Source organism: Castanea sativa, chromosome 8, assembly GCF_040712315.1.
Source record: "Castanea sativa cultivar Marrone di Chiusa Pesio chromosome 8, ASM4071231v1".
Classification (NCBI taxonomy): domain Eukaryota; kingdom Viridiplantae; phylum Streptophyta; class Magnoliopsida; order Fagales; family Fagaceae; genus Castanea; species Castanea sativa.
In genome coordinates, this window is record NC_134020.1 from 1,328,775 (window position 1) to 1,347,878 (window position 19,104).

The window sequence follows — 19,104 nt, forward strand, 5'->3', positions numbered from 1 at the left end:
CTTCTGAGACGCTTAGAAAAACCCACGCGCGAGAAACTGACAAAAGAGTTTGTGGAGTATCTACTGTGAATATCTAGCATGTGATATATATATATGGTTATAATATAAGAGAAATGTTAACTAGCACTGTGGGTTTCCTCTTTTGTATTTAACTTAAAAAGGGAAAAAAAAAACTGTAAAAAAAATTGCTAAAAGAGTTAAAAAAAAAAAGGACAAAAACTGAAAAATTGTTAAAAATTAAAAAATTTACACAAAAAATTATCCAAAATATCTTATTACGGTGCCCCTCAGCCCATGATATAAAGCTATAAAATGTAGCAGTAAACTAAAAAGTTTGTGTTTCTCTGTTCTCCTCCTCAGAAAGCCAGGACTCTCTCTCATGGCGGCTGTGTCACCTTGCCCGCCATCTTTACGGACCCAGAATCCAAACCCACGTTTAAGAGTGGATTGGGGAAATGGGTTTTCAAAAAGCTTGGATTTTGGGCACTTTAGGACACCCAAATGGAGGAACTTTGAGTTCAAGAAGCTGTGGGTTTCTGCTTCTGCTAGCAATGACAATGCAGTGTCTTTGAGCGAGTCCACACCTTCACTGACTCTGTCTAAGTCTGTTTCTGACTCTACTCTCTTGGATATATATTGCTTGTTGTTTTCTGGGTTTTCTTAATTTAATATATGTGTCTATGAAGCTTCACTTTTTATTGATTAATACATGTGTACATTGGCTTCAAATTTGTTGGCTTTTCAGTTGGGGTTTTTTATATCTCTTAAAGGGTTTTGTTTTATTCATTTGTTGGATTTAGTGGTTGCATGGAACTGTTTCATTGCTCTATTCTATTTATTAAATGCTGTGGTTTCTTTTCTTCTTTTTTCTTTTTAATTGGAATTTGGGTTGTATAAAACAGTTCCATTTTGTAGAAAAGTTTTGTGGTTGATTGGTTGTATTTTGAATTATCTGGGGCCGTTTGCTACGTTTATTTAAACAACAGTTTTCAGTTTTTTTTGAAAATATATGTGAGTGAATAAGTGAATGAAAATAATTGTAATGTTGTTTAAAAACTGAAAATATGTGTGTAAATACATGTACCAAATGGGTCCCAGAATTCTGTAGTTTGATGGCCTTGTAACAAAGGATATTTATTCTCATGATCTTGGTTTAGAAATTAAATTTTAAAGAGTAATACTAATATGATGGAGATTATTAACACATTGGGTTTCTAGTTATAACTTTATATAACTTCTTTAGGAACAATTTATGTTATAAATTGCTTGGCATTTGTGAAGCTATGTACCAATAAAATGGGTTTAGGTATAGGAAGAACACTGAGATGGATTCTTTTCTCTGGGAAATCAATAAGTAATATATTTAAAAATAATTTAACTTTTTAAGTTTATTTTTTTAATTGCTGTATCCAATTTTGTTTTTTGATAAATTGAAGTTTATCCAACCATTTATTAGGTAGGGAATAAGGGCAATGAACATTTATCCAACCATTTATTAATTTTAGTTTGGCTATATAGATTCCAACCAAAGAGAAGCGATGATTGGGTATTGAAAAATTCTTTTAAGGTTGATATGGATATAAGCATGAACATGCCAATAAAGCTTTTGGTTTCTTTTATCTTTTTGTTGATAACTAATTGATAGGTAGTTTTCCTTCCTTTTAGAGATTGCAATATTTTGAAAGAATTTTAATGATGTCAAGGCCTACTTGTGAACCTCTTTTCTTTCCCATTCTGATATGCATATCTACTATGTTTTATTTGGTTGTAATGTGTTATGTTGATTCATTTTAGGGTGAAACGTCATACAATCTCAGTGTTTGTTGGGGATGAGAGTGGAATAATAAATCGAATTGCTGGGGTTTTTGCTCGGAGGGGTTACAACATTGAGTCCCTTGCAGTTGGCTTAAACAAGGACAAGGCTCTCTTTACCATAGTTGTCTCCGGAACTGAAAAGGTTTTGCGACAAGTTGTTGAACAGCTGAACAAGCTTGTGAATGTCATTAAGGTTATGGCTCACCCGTAATTTTTGAATATTCTATAGGAATCAAGCTTTCCTGTGTTGTTTGCAACATTGCTGAAGTTTTATTTATGTATTTTTAATATTATTTCGGGGTAGTTCAGCAGAAAATAGGAGCTTCAAGGCATTTATTTCTTTCCATTGCATTAACTCCTCTAGTACTAATTTTTTGTAGTGGCTCAGTGGATGTTCCCTAGATTTTGTTCTGTGCTTCACTTCTTGAGTAATATTTGATCTACCAGGTTGAAGATATCTCAAGGGAGCCACAAGTAGAACGTGAGCTGATGCTTGTAAAACTTAATGCAGATCCAAGTACCCGTCCTGAGGTAATGATTTGGATTATTTAATAGTGTTGAGATCCCTTTAAATTCCTTTGGTCCATGTTTGTAAGATCTTTGTATGATTGGATGATTGCTTTAGACAATATACACAGTTTTTTTTTTTTTGACATCTTTAATTTTAGGTTGTTTGTAACTTTTGGAGACCCTCTTGCACCCTTTATTTAAATTTTTGATGAATTTGTTAAATAAAAAAAATTGAATTTAAAGCATTCAACCATTGGTCTGAGATATTGCCACTTGGATGGAATACTATGGATTCCAGTGGCTTTCATTTCATTTTAATGCATTGAAGCACCTAATCTTCTTCTTTATCTTAAATCTCCAGATCATGTGGTTAGTAGACATCTTTAGAGCAAAGATTGTGGATATCTCAGAAGATTCTCTGACCATTGAGGTGAGTTTTGTGAAATCCATAGCTTTTTCTATTCTCTAGTTTGTTTCAGTTAGGTTGCTTAGCTATCTATGCGATTTTTTGATATGGAGAAAAATATTTGTAATATAATAGAATGAATTCACAAATAGAAAAAGTAAAGAGAATAATTTGGGACACATGTTAACATAGTATTATTGTTATGAATAATGAAATTTTATTTATTTATTTTTTGTTACTGTCATTGTTATTTTTCAATATGGTATAACTCTAGTGTGAAGAGACATTCATGGTCATAACTGTGTGAAACTTCCCATCATCAATAATAATGAAATTAGCCCAAACTTTGAAAAGAAGCCAAGATCGCTTACCACAAGATAGTCTCATGTACCTTTTTATTTTTATTTTTTATATGTAAGTTTTTGGCCCAAAGGTTGGGGTGCGAAAACAAGTTTCTACCACAAAAGCGATAGGTAGCGGGTTTGATTTTTGGGAATCAGTCTCTCAAAAAAAAAAAAAAAAATCCCGGTAAGGTTGCCTACCATGACCTCTCTCCGACTTCGTAAAAGTGAGAGTTTTACCATGACCTCTCTCCGACCTCGTAAAAGTGAGAGTTTTGTGCATTTAGTACAACCTTTAAGTAAGTTTTCACCTCAAGGGGAGGGGGGAAGGGGAGATTTGAACTAGGGACCTCCACTTTATGAGGCACGGTCTCCAATCAATTGTGCTACCTCTTGAGGCTTCTAATGTACTGCTTTCTTTATATTTTCTAAAACCATCTCTTCTCTAGCTATCAAGGGAGCGAGAGAGGAATATCCTCCTCCTCTCTCCCCTCCCACCCTTTTAACTATGAAAAGAAACCATTAAAGATGTCCCCAAGAAATGGCAATTTTTAGAAATTGAATTTTATCAATAAGTAGGTATGGCTGTAGTGAAGGGCCTCGCATGCCTCCCCTAGCACAACTTCTATTTTGTTGGGAAAAATTGTTACCTTAGATAATCCTAGAAGGTGAGAGGTTATTGTGGTAGATTGGTGTTATCGTGTAAGAAAGGTGGAGAGTGTCGGATTGCGAGTTGTGTCATTCCACCTCAAAACCAATTGGTGATGAGGAAGACACACTTAAATCTTTTATGGTCTTCAACATCATACCATGTGGGCCTGTTTTTAGAGTGGTTGTAGGGAGTCAAATTGTGGTCCCCCCACAATCTCTCCCTCACAATGACACTCCCGTGACTCGAACCCATGACCATGGCTCTGATACTATTTGTTGGACCTTGAGCTGTGCTATTCCACTTTAAAACCAATTGGTAATGAGGAAGACACACTCAAATCTTTTATGCCCATAGACATCACATCACACGGGCTTGTTTTTAGAGTGGTTGTAGGGAGTCAAATTATGGCCCCCCTAACAGAGAGATTGTAGAGGATCATATATTGCTGCACTTTGAATAGAATGGGTGTTATGGTTTCTTGTGTTTATGTGGAGTGCACTGGGTCATGTTGTTCTGGGTTGATTTGTTGGCATGTTGGATGGGGTGGTTTTCAAAGTATCAGAGTGGCCATAGTTGGAAGGTTGTCCCTTTGTGTCTTATGTGGGCCATTTGGTGCAAGTGTAATAAATGAGCCTTTGAAGGCCTTGAACAATCTATGACAGAGATTAAGCTCCTTTTTGTATGGTTGGATGACTATTTACTAGGCCATCCAAGTTCCAATCTTGTAAAGTTTCTAGACTCTTGTACTTTGTCTTGATTTTGTCATTTCTATACATGGTGTCTCTTACTGTTAATAAATTTTTCATTAAAAAGAAGTGCCAATGTCCCAGAGCTTGATTGAACAATAGTTGTTTTGAGGGTTGGTAAAAGTTGTTCCGTATCAAATGAGAAGAGAAAGAGTCACTTTGTATTGAAGTTCTCTCATTTCAAGAAGCTATTTTATAGAGTGAGGAGAACTGTTCTCAACTTCTTATTACTTGGAGAATTTATAACTTGAGGGCGTTTATAGTGTTTTGAAACAAATTCATAGTTTGGAAACGAAGAGCAATTTCCCATCTTCATTGTTATAGGGAAGTCCAAATATCTTCCATTCCTACCTATTTTATGTCACTCTTTACATTGTCTTCTCATGCGGTCAATAAGTTGGAGATGCAAAGGGATTTCTTATGGGGAGGTATTGGTGATACTAAAAATTTAATTTGGTGGAAGGGTATGCTTTCGGAGTTCGCATGGGGTTAGCTTGTGGAAGGTATGCTTACGGGATGGTAATCTTTCTAATTTCTTATGGTTTGAAGTTTGAGATGGGTGTAGGGCGAGGTTTTGGACCAACATTTGGTGCGGTGCTTCTCCCATAAGGATTTGTTCCTAGACCTATTTGACTTAGTGGTGGTCAAGGAGGCTTTAGTGTCTTCATATCTACCTGGCCTGTCAGAGGGAAAGGGACAACATTGTAATCTTCAGTTCATCTGGCATTTTCAAGATTGGGAGTTAAAATATGCTGATATTTTTATTGAGTTGCTATATGATAATTTGCCTGCCTCATTCTGTCAAGATCAAGCAGTATGGTTGCCATCAAAGAAAGGAGTGTTTGAGGCAGATCAAGCGGTATGGTTGCCATCAAAGAAAGGAGTGTTTGAGGAGATCATTCTATAGTGCTTTTAGGGGTCCTACATGCTTATTTTTCTCTTGGAAGAGCATCAAGATGGCTAGGTTCCATGAAAGGAGGAATTTTGTGTGTGGAATGCGGCCCTTGGGAGAATTCAAACTGTTGATAACCTTCATAAGTGACACATTTTAGTAGTTGATTGGTGCTATACGTGTAAATGTAGTGGGGAATCTATTGGTCATTTGCTTCTCCATTGCTCAATGGCAACAAATATTGGGTCATCTGTCTTCACTTTGTTTGGGTTGGCTTGGGTGATGCCGAAATCAGTGATTGAACTATTGGAACATTGACAGGGTTGATTTCAGTGCCACAGAGGAGCCAAGGTGTTGCAAGCCTTGCCCTTGTGCGTAATGCCATAATTTGAGGTATGAAAGAAACAAATGGGTCTTTGATGGAATTGAATGTTCTGCCCATGTTATTAAAGGGCATATTTTGCGGATATTTTTTGATTGGATGCATGCTCTAGGCAGCACCCTTTCCATGTCATTTGCTTTTCTTTTTCTGATAGTTTTTTTACTATGTGTTTATATAAAATGGAATTTATCTAATTATTGTTGAAACCACACAAAACTTTTCTACTTATATTTAAAGTAGTTATGCTGTTCACATGTTGTCAAGTTACTTTTCTTTTTAAAACTATTTGGATGATGTGCCCTGAATTCCCATCAAATTTTGGATGTAGAGATAAACTATAAACTTTTCTCTTAAAAAATCTAGTGCTGATTTGGCATTTATGACCTTAGGTTGAGAGATAAGGTTCTTTTACCTAAAACAAAGGTATCCAAATCATGAATTTTTTTGATTTGTTTGTTTTTAATTTATCATTTTTATACATGTAGATGACTGAAATTCAAACTATGTTTGGATAAGGATGATGCGTCCAGCGTTTCACGTTTCTGCGTTTTCCTTTTCTTTATTCTTTATTTTTTTATTTTTTTATTTTTATTGAGAAGCGCTATGTTGTTTGTCAGTGGGTCTTGTGCACTGTGTACGGGACCCACAAACCTCTTTTTTCACAAAACTTTCATTAACAATGGGTCCCACAGCATTATTCACATATTTAAGAATTATTTGGTTACAGTGTTTTCAATTTTCAGCAAAATAAGTGGTATTCAAACGTACCCTCAATGTATATCCATACTCATACAGAAAATGCTTTCTTTACCGATCTTTAGTGCATAAGATGCTTCAATTCCCAGCTTCATCTATAGGTGTTGGACCTTTTATCAAACCTTTTTGTGAAAGCTTTTACCTTCAATGGAATCAATGCAAACTTTACATTTGAATTTTGTGGATCAGATTATTTTCTTGTCTTATGATGTTAAAAGTGAGTTCCACATGGAATCTCAGGTCACTGGAGACCCTGGTAAGATAGTTGCCGTTCAACGAAATTTAAGCAAATTTGGAATCAAAGAACTTGCGAGAACTGGAAAGGTAAGATGTGCATGTTTTTGAGTGTATGTATGCCTATTAGTTTTAAGGGTTTTTTTTTCCTTGAACGATAAAAATGAATTTAATTTCGAACTGTAGAGGAGTGGACTTTGCTTATTTAGTTACTTATAGACCAGAATACTGCAGAAAGTGATCTTTGATAGGATGGGGGCGCTTGAGATCGAGATGAAGAAAATAGTCAGTTAAATCAAGCTGTAAAGGTTGTATACATATCATGCAATGAACAAATTGATTTTGGAGAGCCAAATAATTAGGCCAGATAAGTTTCTGGCTTGCATGTTTTTACTGTTAATACTTGATAAGTTGTCCACAACAATTGTCCAATCAGAGAAGCCACTTTCAGTGGTATTGGAATAGGTGACAACCTCTGAGAATTAACTATCATTATGCTACATTGTTTGAATGTGAAAGGATTGTAAAACGAGATTCCGTGTTTATTACTCATAGGACTAGTAAACTCAAATCCTTGATGCATTTTTGAGTACTTTTATTTGTATGTGAGAGAGAGAGAGAGAGAGAGAGACAGAGAGAGATCTTTCACACGTTTGATGTTTCTTATTGTATGCACATTGCAAAAGTTTGTAATTGTGGAGAAAATAGTTTAAAAAATCTAATTAAATTATCTTAGTAGCTTATCTTAAGCATCTGTGAGGGTGCTGCTCATTAAATTTCTTAAATGAATCAAAACAAATATTTGATGCTCATTAATGTATTAAATGAGGTTCTCATGTGATGAGTTTTGAATTTGAATCTACTTGTAGATTGCCTTGAGAAGAGAAAAGATGGGTGAGACAGCTCCATTTTGGAGATTCTCTGCGGCTTCTTATCCAGACCTTGAACGGCCACTTCCTGCTAAAGGTCTTGTAGCAAATGCAAATCAATCACATAATGGCAATGTCAGTACATCCTCAGGGGTATGTACTTTTTGTTCTATTGAGGAGTGTTTGCATGCTATTTTCCTTTTCTCCATGCCTGCTTCTTACATATTCTTTTCCTATATAGAAGGAACTGCAGTATGCAGCTATAAGGTTTTATCTTATCAGAGGTGGGTGCCGCATTTTCAACAACAAAGTCTTAGTTCCAAAACCTTAGGGTTGGCGGATGCGTCATTTTCACATGCCAATTTTATAAGGGTTACCATTTTAGATGATTTTTGCATATATTTTGCTTATGCTTCAGACCGAAAACATTTGCAAAATTATATTTAAACATTTATATCTATCTTTTTGGATGATGAGTTACTGAACTTAAAAAGTTAAATGTTGATTTAACCATTTGGATATTCTTATTAAATGCAATTTTAGATTCAGGAATCCTGGGGGAGGTCATTTGTGACTCCTTAGATCTGATTTGGATATTGACCAAGTGTGTGTTGTGTGGATGGGTGATGAGTCTCATATTGGGCATTTATTGGGTAGATATGGGCTTTACTAACAATTAAAAAGAGCTTCAATTGTGAGTAGTTCTTTTGGGGTATAATGTAGATGTGACTAGCCTTTTTCTTAGGTCGTTTCATCATTAGAGTAAACTTTCTACAAAGTGAATATATACTCATCATATTTGCCTTCTTTAACGTGTCCTATTCTGCAATACTTCTTGCTAGTCAGCATATAAGATCCCTTTAATAATAGTAGTAGTAGTAGTAATAGTAATAGTAATAATAATAATAATAATAATAATATTATTATTATTATTATTTAACCTATGGTTAAAGAAGGTTTGGTGAAAAAGTGGTTTGTAGAATTATAAATTTTAATTGGTTTCATGGTTTGGACATAGTGGCCACAACTTGCTTGGAGTTTCTTATTGAAGATATCCTGATTTTGTGCTTCTACATGCCATAGTTTCTGCATTATTGGGAAAATTTGACTTGTGGAAATTAATATTAAAAAATAATGACCATCTAATGGTGCAGCTGTGGAAAGAAATGTGAAATGATTGTTGAGGCTGGAAGGGATCTTTGGTTGGACTTCTCTGAATAAGTAAGATAGCTCATAAATGACCTCAGCTTGTTCCCTTAGGATGTTTTAAGGCTATACAGCCAAGAGCCATTTAGCTGAATGGAATTACCCAGTTCCCTCCACAAGGAGAACCTGGATTCAAAACCCCCAAACACCCCCCCCCCCCTCTTGTTGTAAGCAAAATATTATTTGGCTCTATAGAAGCTAATTTAGAAATCAATATAACAAATTTCTAATTAATGTCCAGTGTGTTTAGAACCGTGTGCGAATAGAATCAAGTCAAGTTAGCTCAAGAAGATTGTCACGTAGAACTCTAAATTTTTTTTCTGACTTCTACATAATTCTTCTGGTGTTTAGTTTTTAAGATATTGATAACAGTGCATGAAGTTATTAATTTCTAGGATGTGGTTTCATATTGCAAGGAGTTTGTAATCCAACTCTTAATGGCATGATATTAAAATTTTATGTGCTGAAGTTTGGAATTAGTAGAATTGAAATGAAATTCCTTATTGCTGCTTGTATATAAGCTTTCATAATGAATGTTCCTGAAGTTGTTCATTCACTTATTGGACCCTTTTAAATGAAATTGGTGGCCTTGTCAGGTCATGGTTTTTTGTTTTCTTTTCCCTGCCCAAGGATGGTTATAACTTATAAGTGTTTGCAATCGGATTCCAAAGTTTTGGCCACCAAGGACGTTCGAGGACATGGAAAGTTCGGATGACCAGCTTTTGGCCTCTTTCAGTGACACTCTGTTTGACTGGTCTAGGGTTTGGGGACTCACCTCTAGTGATTCTCTTCCTATGTTCCTTAGCTCTCTCCTGTGTACTTAGTTTCATTTTCTTTTATTATCTTTTTACTCTTTCTTTTCCCTTTGTATTTTCCTCTCTGCCTTTTGTTTTTCTGCATAAGGTAGTGTTCTTGATTATATATCTTTATTACCTATCAAAAAAAAGTTTTGAATAATCATTTCTCAAGACTTTTTATTTATTGGTTAATTACAAAATGCATTCAGTGGGTTTGAATTCACGACCTCACATTCCACCTATTTTTATGTGAGAAAAAAAAATGTCATTTGAGCTAGAGCCCATTGGTATTTCTCAAGGCTAATCTTCTTTCTTACTTTACTGAATCCACATTATATTCCTTATATTCATTTTTAATTTCTGTGCTGAAAGGTTTCACATTTGTAAATTTTCATTTTCATTATTACAGGGTGATGTTTATCCTGTGGAGCCATATGATGACTTGTCAATGAAAAAAGTTCTTGATGCTCATTGGGGTGTTCTCTATGATGAAGATGTAAGATATTTTTACATGTTTGAATATCCTTTAAATTGTATTTTAATCTTTCTTGAAAGATAATTGATGCAGGACAATTAATAGAAAAATAAAAGAACAAGAAAAGTAAAGAATAAACCTAAGAATCAGCAATTAAGTTGCTTGGAATCAGCAGCAAGCTAAATCCTTAGGAATCAGCACCCAAGGACACTTGGGAATCAGCACCTAAGGCATTAGGAGTTAGCACCTAACAATTGGAAAAATATCCAATTTGAATTTCATTAATCACGTCTATTTTCCAATAAAAATAAACCAGTCTCTTATATAGAACTAGAACTGGAAAATAAAGAGATAAAGATAACAACATACCAAAACTAATCCTAATTGAACTCAAATATTAATCCCTATCTAATCTCAAATATAATCCCTATCCGAATAAAAGTCTACAATTATCCAATAGTTTGGCAGGCAGATTTCCTATAGTTTGGTGGGAGGGATGTATAAGATTATATCTAAGATTTTGGCTAATCATTTGTGAAGGGTAGCGCATAGTCTTATCTCAGATTCTCAAATTGCCTTTGTTAAAGGTAGGCAGATTTTGGATTCTGTTTTGATTGCTTCCGAATGTATAGACAGTAGGATGAAGATGGGGGTGCCAGGGGTTATTTGCAAGTTGGATATTGAGAAACCTTATGATCATGTGAATTAGAATTTTCTTATGTATTTGCTTAAGCGGTGTGGCTTTTTAGAAAAATGGAGAAGGTGGATTATGTGGTGTATATCAACTGTCAAATTTTCTATTATAATCAAAGGAACTCCAGTTGATTTTTTTTGGAAGTACAAGGGGTGTTCATCAAGAGGACCCATTATCTCCGCTCCTTTTTGATATTGTCATGGAGGCTTTGAGTCGTATGTTGGATGCAACTGCTATGTTGGGATTGTTTTCGGGCTTCTCAGTAGGTGATTCAGCTGGTACGTTGCTAACTTATTTACAGATGATACACTTGTCTTTTGTGGTGCTGACTTACACCATTTAGCTGTTTTGCGTGGAATTTTGGCTAGATTTGAAGTGGTGTTAGGGTTAAAAATTAACTTACTGAAGTCAAAATTGGTACCAATTGGTAACGTGCCTAATATGAATGAATTAGTGGAGATTTTGGGTTGTCAGCAGTCTTCACTTCCTTTGAAATATTTGAGCCTTCCGTTGGGTGCTTCCCATAAAGAGGAGACAATTTGAAACCCTGTTTTGGAGAAGATGCAATGGCGTCTAGCTGGGTGGAAGAGCTTGTATTTATTTAAAGGGGCAAAGTAGCTCTTATTAAGAGTACTTTGTCCAATTTACCTACTTATTTCCTTTCTCTCCTTCCTATTCCAGTAAAGGTGGCAAATTGTATGGAGAAATTACAGAGAGACTTTCTTTGGAGTGGTATTGATGCTCCTAAGGTTCCTTTGGTGGAATGGGCTTAGGTTTGTATGTCGGTGTAGAAGGGTGGTTTAGGGTTTCGATGGCTGAGAAGATTTAATTCTGTTCTGTTAAGCAAGTGGTTGTGGAGATATAGAACGGAGGGAGATGCCCTTTGGAGGAAGGTCATTGAGGCTAAATATGGGGATGAAGGGGGGTGGTTGGTGTACAAAACCGGTGTTAGGGACCTATGGTGTTAGTGTGTAGAAATCTATTAGAAGTGGCTGGCTGTACTTTTTTAAATTTCTTCGGTTTGATGTGGGTGATGGTACTAGGATAAAGTTTTGGGAGGATGTATGGTGTAGAGATTGTTCCCTTAAGGAAGCATTTTCAGAATTGTACAGTATTAGTCAGGCAAGGGAGTTTTTTGTGTTAGAGGTGATGTGTTTCTCCAATGGGAAGCTTCATTAGGACATTCGGTTCCGTCGTCCACCACAAGATTGGGAGTTAGAATCATTTGATCGTTTTTGGGTTGTGCTTTGTTCCACGAATGTGCGGGGTGTTGGTGATGACAAACTTTGGTGGAAGCCAGCATGAGGAGAGGTTTTGAGGTTCGAGGCTTCTATCACTCTTTATCTACTTCTTCTGTCATTGATTTTCCTTGGAAAATGGTGTGGCAATCCAAGGTTCCTCCTAGAGTAGCATTCTTTTCTTGGACTACTGCCTTAAGATCTTAACTGCGGATAATCTTTGGAAGTGGCATATTGCAGTGTTAGAGTGGTACTTTATGTGCAAAAGGTGTGGAGAATCGGTGGATCATTTTCTTCTTCATTGTCCTATAGCATATGAGTTGTGGTCTATGGTTTTTTGATTGTTTGGTATACATTGGGTTATGCCGTGTAAAGTTAGTGAGGTATTAGCTTCTTGGCAGGGGAAGTTTGGTAGACATCGAAATATAGGTTTATGGAGGTTTGTGTCGCATTATTTGTTTTGGTGTTCATGGCGGGAGTGGAATGCTAGATGCTTTGAGAATTGTGAACGATCTATTCTTGACATTAAGTTCTTCTTTTTCCGTACTCTCCTTGAGTGAAGTTTAGTTTTGCCTTCCTATTCTTGTCTTTCTCTCCCCGATCTTATAGATCGTTGTAATCTGGGTGTTTGATTTGTGCCACTATAGTACACTTCCAGTGTACTTGGTTGGTTTTTTTAAAAAAAATAAAATTTCTTACGTTACTTAAAAAAAAAAAAAAATCTGAAAAAAAAAAATCTAAAATTATTTTGATTTTGCTCCTGCATCACACTCCCTTGGTTGGAAAAAAATCGATCTCGAGTTTTAAAGCATTGAATGATGAAAACTTTGGCATATAATACTTGTTGCAGATGAGGAATCATCTTTGGGAGCATTGAATATAGATAAACCTTGTATTCCACCTCATGAAACTTTTCTGGAATTACAAACTCAGAGTGGAATTGGAGTATCAACCTTTTCGACTTTATCAAACTCTAGATCTGCATGTACCATGGATGATTCTTCAAGTAGAGGCTTCTACTTCTTTGTCAAAATCAGGGTCTTGTAGTACTTGATCTCCCTTCATTACCAATATTATATTACCAACATTATCTTCTATGTGGGAATTAGTAATCTCATTGTGGTCTGTCATTTTTGATACCCCACTATATCAAGGTGAATCTCCTTTTGGTTCATCTGAAGAGACAAGTCGTGAACCTTTTTTATTAGACCTTCTAAGTCTTGGCGTATGGAAGATACTTCATGAGTGAGCTGAGCATTGTTGCACTGCCTCATACTTGTTCTCTGATCTTGTAAATTGCCATAAGAAGGTTGTAGATCCTTGTGAAAATACTGTGGGAAATATTCAATACAAAGATCTTCTTTCATTCTTTTCCAAGTAATTTGAGACGAATGAAATCTAAAGTGAAGGCTCTCATAATAATTCCAGTACTCTAAAGCTCTACCAGCAACTCTTGTTTTGGAATACCACATCCTTTGTTTGTCATTTGATAAATGCACTTGTGCAAAGAATTGTTCCATCTCAAATACCCAAATTTTGAAAATCCATGGATCTTGATTTTTATATCCATAAAAGTAGGTGATTTTACTGCCACTATTGTGCACAAAAAGGAAAAATCTCAATGGAAAATTGATAATTGAACCTGAACATGCAGAGTGGAGGTGTCACTGGGACTGGCCATAGACTTGTTCTATCTTCCACAGCTTCAAACTAATTTAGTGGGCTTTACAAGTTGACCTCTGAGATTGATACGCTCTGTGCAGTATATATATTTTTTTCTAAGAAAACTCAAGTTGTGGGATTCGGATCAATGAATCAGGTCTTCTTTAATACCTCTGTACAGCCTTTGGTATGAAACCCGTGAGACTATACCAATATCTCAGGTACTTGAAGACAACTCAGTATAGGATCAGCAATTGGGTTTACAGGTTGGTGATGGAGGCTGATGGTGGGACTGACTGTGGATCTGATCTGGCTGTGTGGGTTGTGGGTTTTCTAAATCTGGTTTCCTTTATGGTGGTTGGTTTTTGTGTGGGTATTGTGGTTTGGTGGGATGAGAAACACGGAAATGAAATTTATTTTTTGAATGAATTTGTTAAATTACCAATTGTCCCAAAAGTTTAAGCTATTGAAATATGATATATTTAATCATTTAACCACACACTTCTAACATAATCAATTTAGCTCTGATACCAAAATTGATGCAGGACAATTAATAGAAAAATAAAAGAACAAGAAAAGTAAAGAATAAACCTAAGAATTAGCAATTGAGTCGATTGGAATCAGCACCAAGCTAAACCCTTAGGAATCAGCACCTAAGTCATTAGGAGTCAATACCTAACAATTGGAAAAATTTTCAATTTGAATTTCATTAATCACGTCTATTTTCCAATACAAATAAACCAGTCTCTTATATAGAACTAGAATTGGAAAATAAGGAGATAAAGATAACAACATACCAAAACTATCCTAATTGAAATCAGATACTAATCCCTATCTAATATCAAATCTAATCCCTATTTGAATAAAAGTCTACAATTATCCAATTTCCTATAAGATAAATGCAAAAATCTAAAAATATAAAATCTAAAGTAATTTTGATTTTGCTCCTGCATCAATTATAATGGAATTCATTAAAAAAAAAGGGCAGGTAGAAGGCGCACCAGGTATGAATACATTAAATTATTTATTATTGTGCTTTTGAGTAATCAACCTGTATTTATTAGCAGTTTAAAAGTGAGGTCATCTTAACTCAAACTGATGCAGGATGAAAGTGGTGGAAAGGCTGTAGCCACCACCTACAACTAGTTTACCCTATAAACACTAGGGGCTTTAAAATCCACTAGGTAAAAACCTAGTATTCACAAGGTTAAGAGAAAACTCTCAAATACTTTGTTAAATAACCCAAATGTACCTAACTGATGGTGAAGAGGCTGTTTAGGCTTTATTTATAATAAACCCTGAACCTATCCTAACAAGGAAAGAAAAATTGAATTAAATCTTACCTAACCAAATAAAATAAAATTCTCATAATTACTAAATCCCTAAATTAACTAAGTCAAATTCTGTATAGGTTTCTCTCTTGAGAAAATCATCTAGAATCAAGGACAAAATTTGTTGAGTTGCCTGCATTCTGCTTGGTCTTCCATTGGTCCTTGTTATAAAACTTGCAGCTGTCCAGTTTGGTGCTTTATACAGTTTCTGCTGATATTGCCTAGGCTGAACTCAATTATTTAGGGAAATTTCTAATGCATGCGTCTTTTTACCATTTCAGGAGAGTTTGTTGAGCTTTATTGTGAAAAGATGCCATAATGAAATTAAGCTTACATTTGGATGGTCTACTGCATTTTCATCAATATAAATGGGCTTTCGTATTTTATCAATATGTTCAATCTATCAATTGGTTCTCAAAAAATTCCATTATGCTGTTTTTTCAATTTTCATGAGAAATGTGGATAATATTAACTTGATCTGAAATTCAACTAGGTAAACTTGTTAAATTATCATTTGAATTGTAAGTGATCAGTGTCAAGAATGGCTTTGGTTGCTGTATTATAGTTCTTGTTTTTCCTTTTTACATGTACCACACATTGTAATGTGCTGAATGTAATGCTACAGTCAAGTGGGCTTTGGTCACACACTTTGTCTATGCTTGTGAATGATTGTCCTGGAGTTCTCAACATAGTTACTGGGGTTATTTCTCGAAGAGGTTATAACATTCAGGTCAGTTTGGTTTTGACTGGTGGTTGTCTTACTAGCTTTTCTGGCATTCATGATCTTTTCTGTTGCCATCATTTCTTTTCACTTTATGTTGCAGAGCTTAGCTGTGGGCCATGCTGAAATAGATGGGCTTTCTCGCATTACAACTGTTATTCCTGGAACAGATGAGTCAATTGGCAAGTTGGTTCAACAACTTCACAAGTTAATAGATCTTCATGAGGTAAGGGGTACTGTATTCCATGATGCAACAGTTGTCCTGAGATTAGACTAATTTAAGTTCAATTAATTGAGGTTCTCAAAAAAAAAAAAAACTCTAAACCACGTCTGTTATAGAAATGCAAGCAAATCTGTTAACATTGTGGGTAGTTAAGAATTCAAATATTTTGCTCATATTTAGGATTTGTTGCACTGGGTAGTGTCAATGTTTGACACTACCCGCGAACATGACACATGTTTTTATGGGTTAGGGTCATAAACAAACTGACCCAAAAGCGACACGATAAGAAATATGTTATAAGCAGATCAACTCTCGCGATCCACAATTGACACGTTTGACATGCTAATTTATTTGTGTCAACCCAAAATGACCCATTTAACATAACCCGTTTAACTTGTATAACAAATACATAATTATTTTTATTTTAAATTTGTCAAATACCTTTTATATCCAACATATATTTTAAACTTAAAAGAAAAGTGAGTAATTTCAAAAAATTTTAAACTTGAAAAGAAGAGTGAGTTATTACAAAAATTTATAAGTGATATAATTGTAAGTTGAAGTTGAAACTTTACAAACCCTAAATCTCTAAACCTTCATGTAAATACTTGAAAAGATGTTATATTTTTGTTGAACTATGTTTTTTTGATTTTGGGTTGAAATATATGTACTTCTTTTGGGATGTAAAAAACTTATTTCTAGATGGATGGTAGTACATTATTGACTTAATATTTATTAATTACTTTGATGTTAATTTGAACTTTTGTATGATGTGTTTCAAGTATTTGAAATTATTATTAACCTTCAAATTGTATGCTTAATAGGTATTTTGATATTATGAGTTTGTATTAAATTTATAACAATATTAATATGTTTTTTTTTTTTTTTGAAGCGTGTAATTAGATTGAATTTGTGTCAACCCAAGCTGCTTAAATCAAGCAGGTTGAAATGGGTGTTGTCACATCAACCCAATACGACCCATTTATTAAGTGTGTCAAGTGGGGCGTGTCATGTCAACCCACTTCATTAATAGGTCGTGTTAGGGTTGAAGGGCCATGACATAATTATTAAATGGGTCAGGTTCGGGTTAAGCCATTTAGCCGAATACTCCTCCCTCGACACGACGCGCACACGACATGCTAATCCGAATTGACTCTATACAACCTTTATTTAGGGATTTGTTGGCAATATCTATAAGTAGCATGTGACTTACTAGTTACTATGTTGCAAGATAAAATTGGGTGTACACGTAGCTCTATACATTCAAATGGAAAAGTAGTCTCTAGAAGACAAGCAAGTGAATGTGAAAGTAATCATGTGTTTTCTCTATTGTGTTTCACACTTGAAAGTATTTGTTTTCTGATTTGGGGTTGGTGGTGAATACTTCCCGAGGTGGAGAAAAGAGATATTCAACAATAAAATATTTATATTGGAGTTTTGAAGTAAAGAAGAAAAAATTATTGAAAGAGAAATTTCTATTAGATTGGGAAAATCATATATTCCACTAAGGGTTGAAGGATTTCTTTCATATCCACTATAAAAAAAAATACGGTGTAACTATTTTTGCACTAGTCAAAAGAATTCCATTGAACCAAACAAAAATAAAAAAGGTTTTCCTAAATCTAAATGCTGGCTAAAACAAATGAATTTTGGTAGTAGAGTAATTTTAAACTAATGCTCTTAATTTGAACTAATGGTTGAATTTCTTGCCAAGAATGAGGGAAAAAGAAACTAATGCTATTAATTTGCCTTATTATCAAGGAGTGCATTTAATTGAATGGTTTCCATTAATCCATTTTCCTTTGCATATGGATAATCCCCTTAATCCCATGAATTGGTTGCCTCTTGTTGTAATTTGTTTGAGCAAATGGTTGACAAAAAGAAACGGTGGTTTTCTATCAGGTGAAGGATATCACTCACCTTCCATTTGCAGAGAGAGAGCTTATGTTAATTAAGATTGCCGTGAATACTGCTGCTAGGAGGGATGTCCTCGATGTTGCCAGCATTTTCCGGGCAAAAGCTGTTGATGTGTCTGATCATACCATAACCCTTGAGGTAGGAATTCTTTCCAGTCTCTCAATCAGTGTTTTATTACTTTTTAGTATACTTCCTCAAGGATTCTAAGAGCAGTTTTGGGTACTGAATTGCTTAAATGTCATTTCTTCCAATAAAAAGAAAAAGGAACTACCCTATCTAATTGTTAATAATTATATAAAACTCTGTATTGTGGATGGGGCATGGAGCTTGCTCTAGAAACCCTTACTTTGTTCATTTGGACATGCATTACCCAACACTATTCAAAAGGTAAGAGGATAGAAGAACACATCACAATCTGAAGAAAGGTTACTCAAGAGTGTTGGAAAAAGTGCCCTTGTAAAAGAATTTTAGCAGTGCTATGTTCCGTACTTTATTTGGCAAATATAACTTTATATATGTCAACAGGCGAAAAGGAATGGGCATATCGGCCAGTGATCTGTGTGCTTGTTATTCTTCCCCTGGACAGCATGAAAGTAGTTTTATTTCCCTTCTTTTGGAGGGAATTGGTTCTGAAAAAAAGATCCAATAAAAGTCCCTCTCTTATCTTTTACCTGGTCAAGATCAATTATTCCATAAGAACACTAACCATGCAATAATTTTTTTTTTTTTTGATAAGTAACGATATTTCATAAAATAAAAGCCCCAAGTACATTGGAAGTGTACATGGAAAGAGTTACATCAAGTTTGAAAATTACAATGATGAAGCATAACAAAAAGATTAGAGCAAGAAAAAGACGAGAAAACAGAACACCAAGCAAACAAAGAGTGAAGGAGGAGAGATTTAATCTCAAGAGTCGACCATTCCGTTCCCTCAAAGCATCTATTGTTCCTTTCCCGCCAAAGACACCATAACACACAATGGGGGACAGCCCGCCATAGGTCTATATTGTGCTGTCTACCAAATGGACTATGCCAAGATGCAAATAAGTCTACAACACTTTGATGCATCACCCAAATCACACCAAAGAGGCTCCAAACCATAGACCATAGCTCGGAAGTAACGGGACAATGAAGAAGATGGTTTACCGATTCTCCGCTTTTTTTACACATATAACACCAATCCATGACGGGAACACCCTTATTACACAGTCTATCAAGGGTCAAAATCTTGCCTAAG

The 19,104-nt window shown here is 35.1% G+C and overlaps 1 protein-coding gene across 2 annotated transcripts in view; it reads left to right on the forward strand.

Moving 5' to 3' along the window:
• The first annotated feature begins 332 nt into the window (after positions 1-332).
• LOC142607522 (acetolactate synthase small subunit 2, chloroplastic) overlaps positions 333-19,104 on the forward strand; it is a 35,468-nt gene continuing 16,696 nt past the window's right edge. Inside the window, exons 1-10 of one of the 2 annotated variants that reach the window (XM_075779060.1) lie at positions 333-603; positions 1,795-2,008; positions 2,263-2,346; positions 2,687-2,755; positions 6,741-6,824; positions 7,604-7,756; positions 10,016-10,102; positions 15,632-15,736; positions 15,831-15,953; positions 17,853-18,005. In XM_075779060.1, coding sequence (XP_075635175.1) covers positions 380-603; positions 1,795-2,008; positions 2,263-2,346; positions 2,687-2,755; positions 6,741-6,824; positions 7,604-7,756; positions 10,016-10,102; positions 15,632-15,736; positions 15,831-15,953; positions 17,853-18,005 — 1,296 coding nt within the window. In that variant the 5' untranslated portion in view covers positions 333-379. The remainder of the gene's footprint in view (positions 604-1,794; positions 2,009-2,262; positions 2,347-2,686; positions 2,756-6,740; positions 6,825-7,603; positions 7,757-10,015; positions 10,103-15,631; positions 15,737-15,830; positions 15,954-17,852; positions 18,006-19,104) is intronic. The other variant, XM_075779061.1, reaches the window with a different exon arrangement.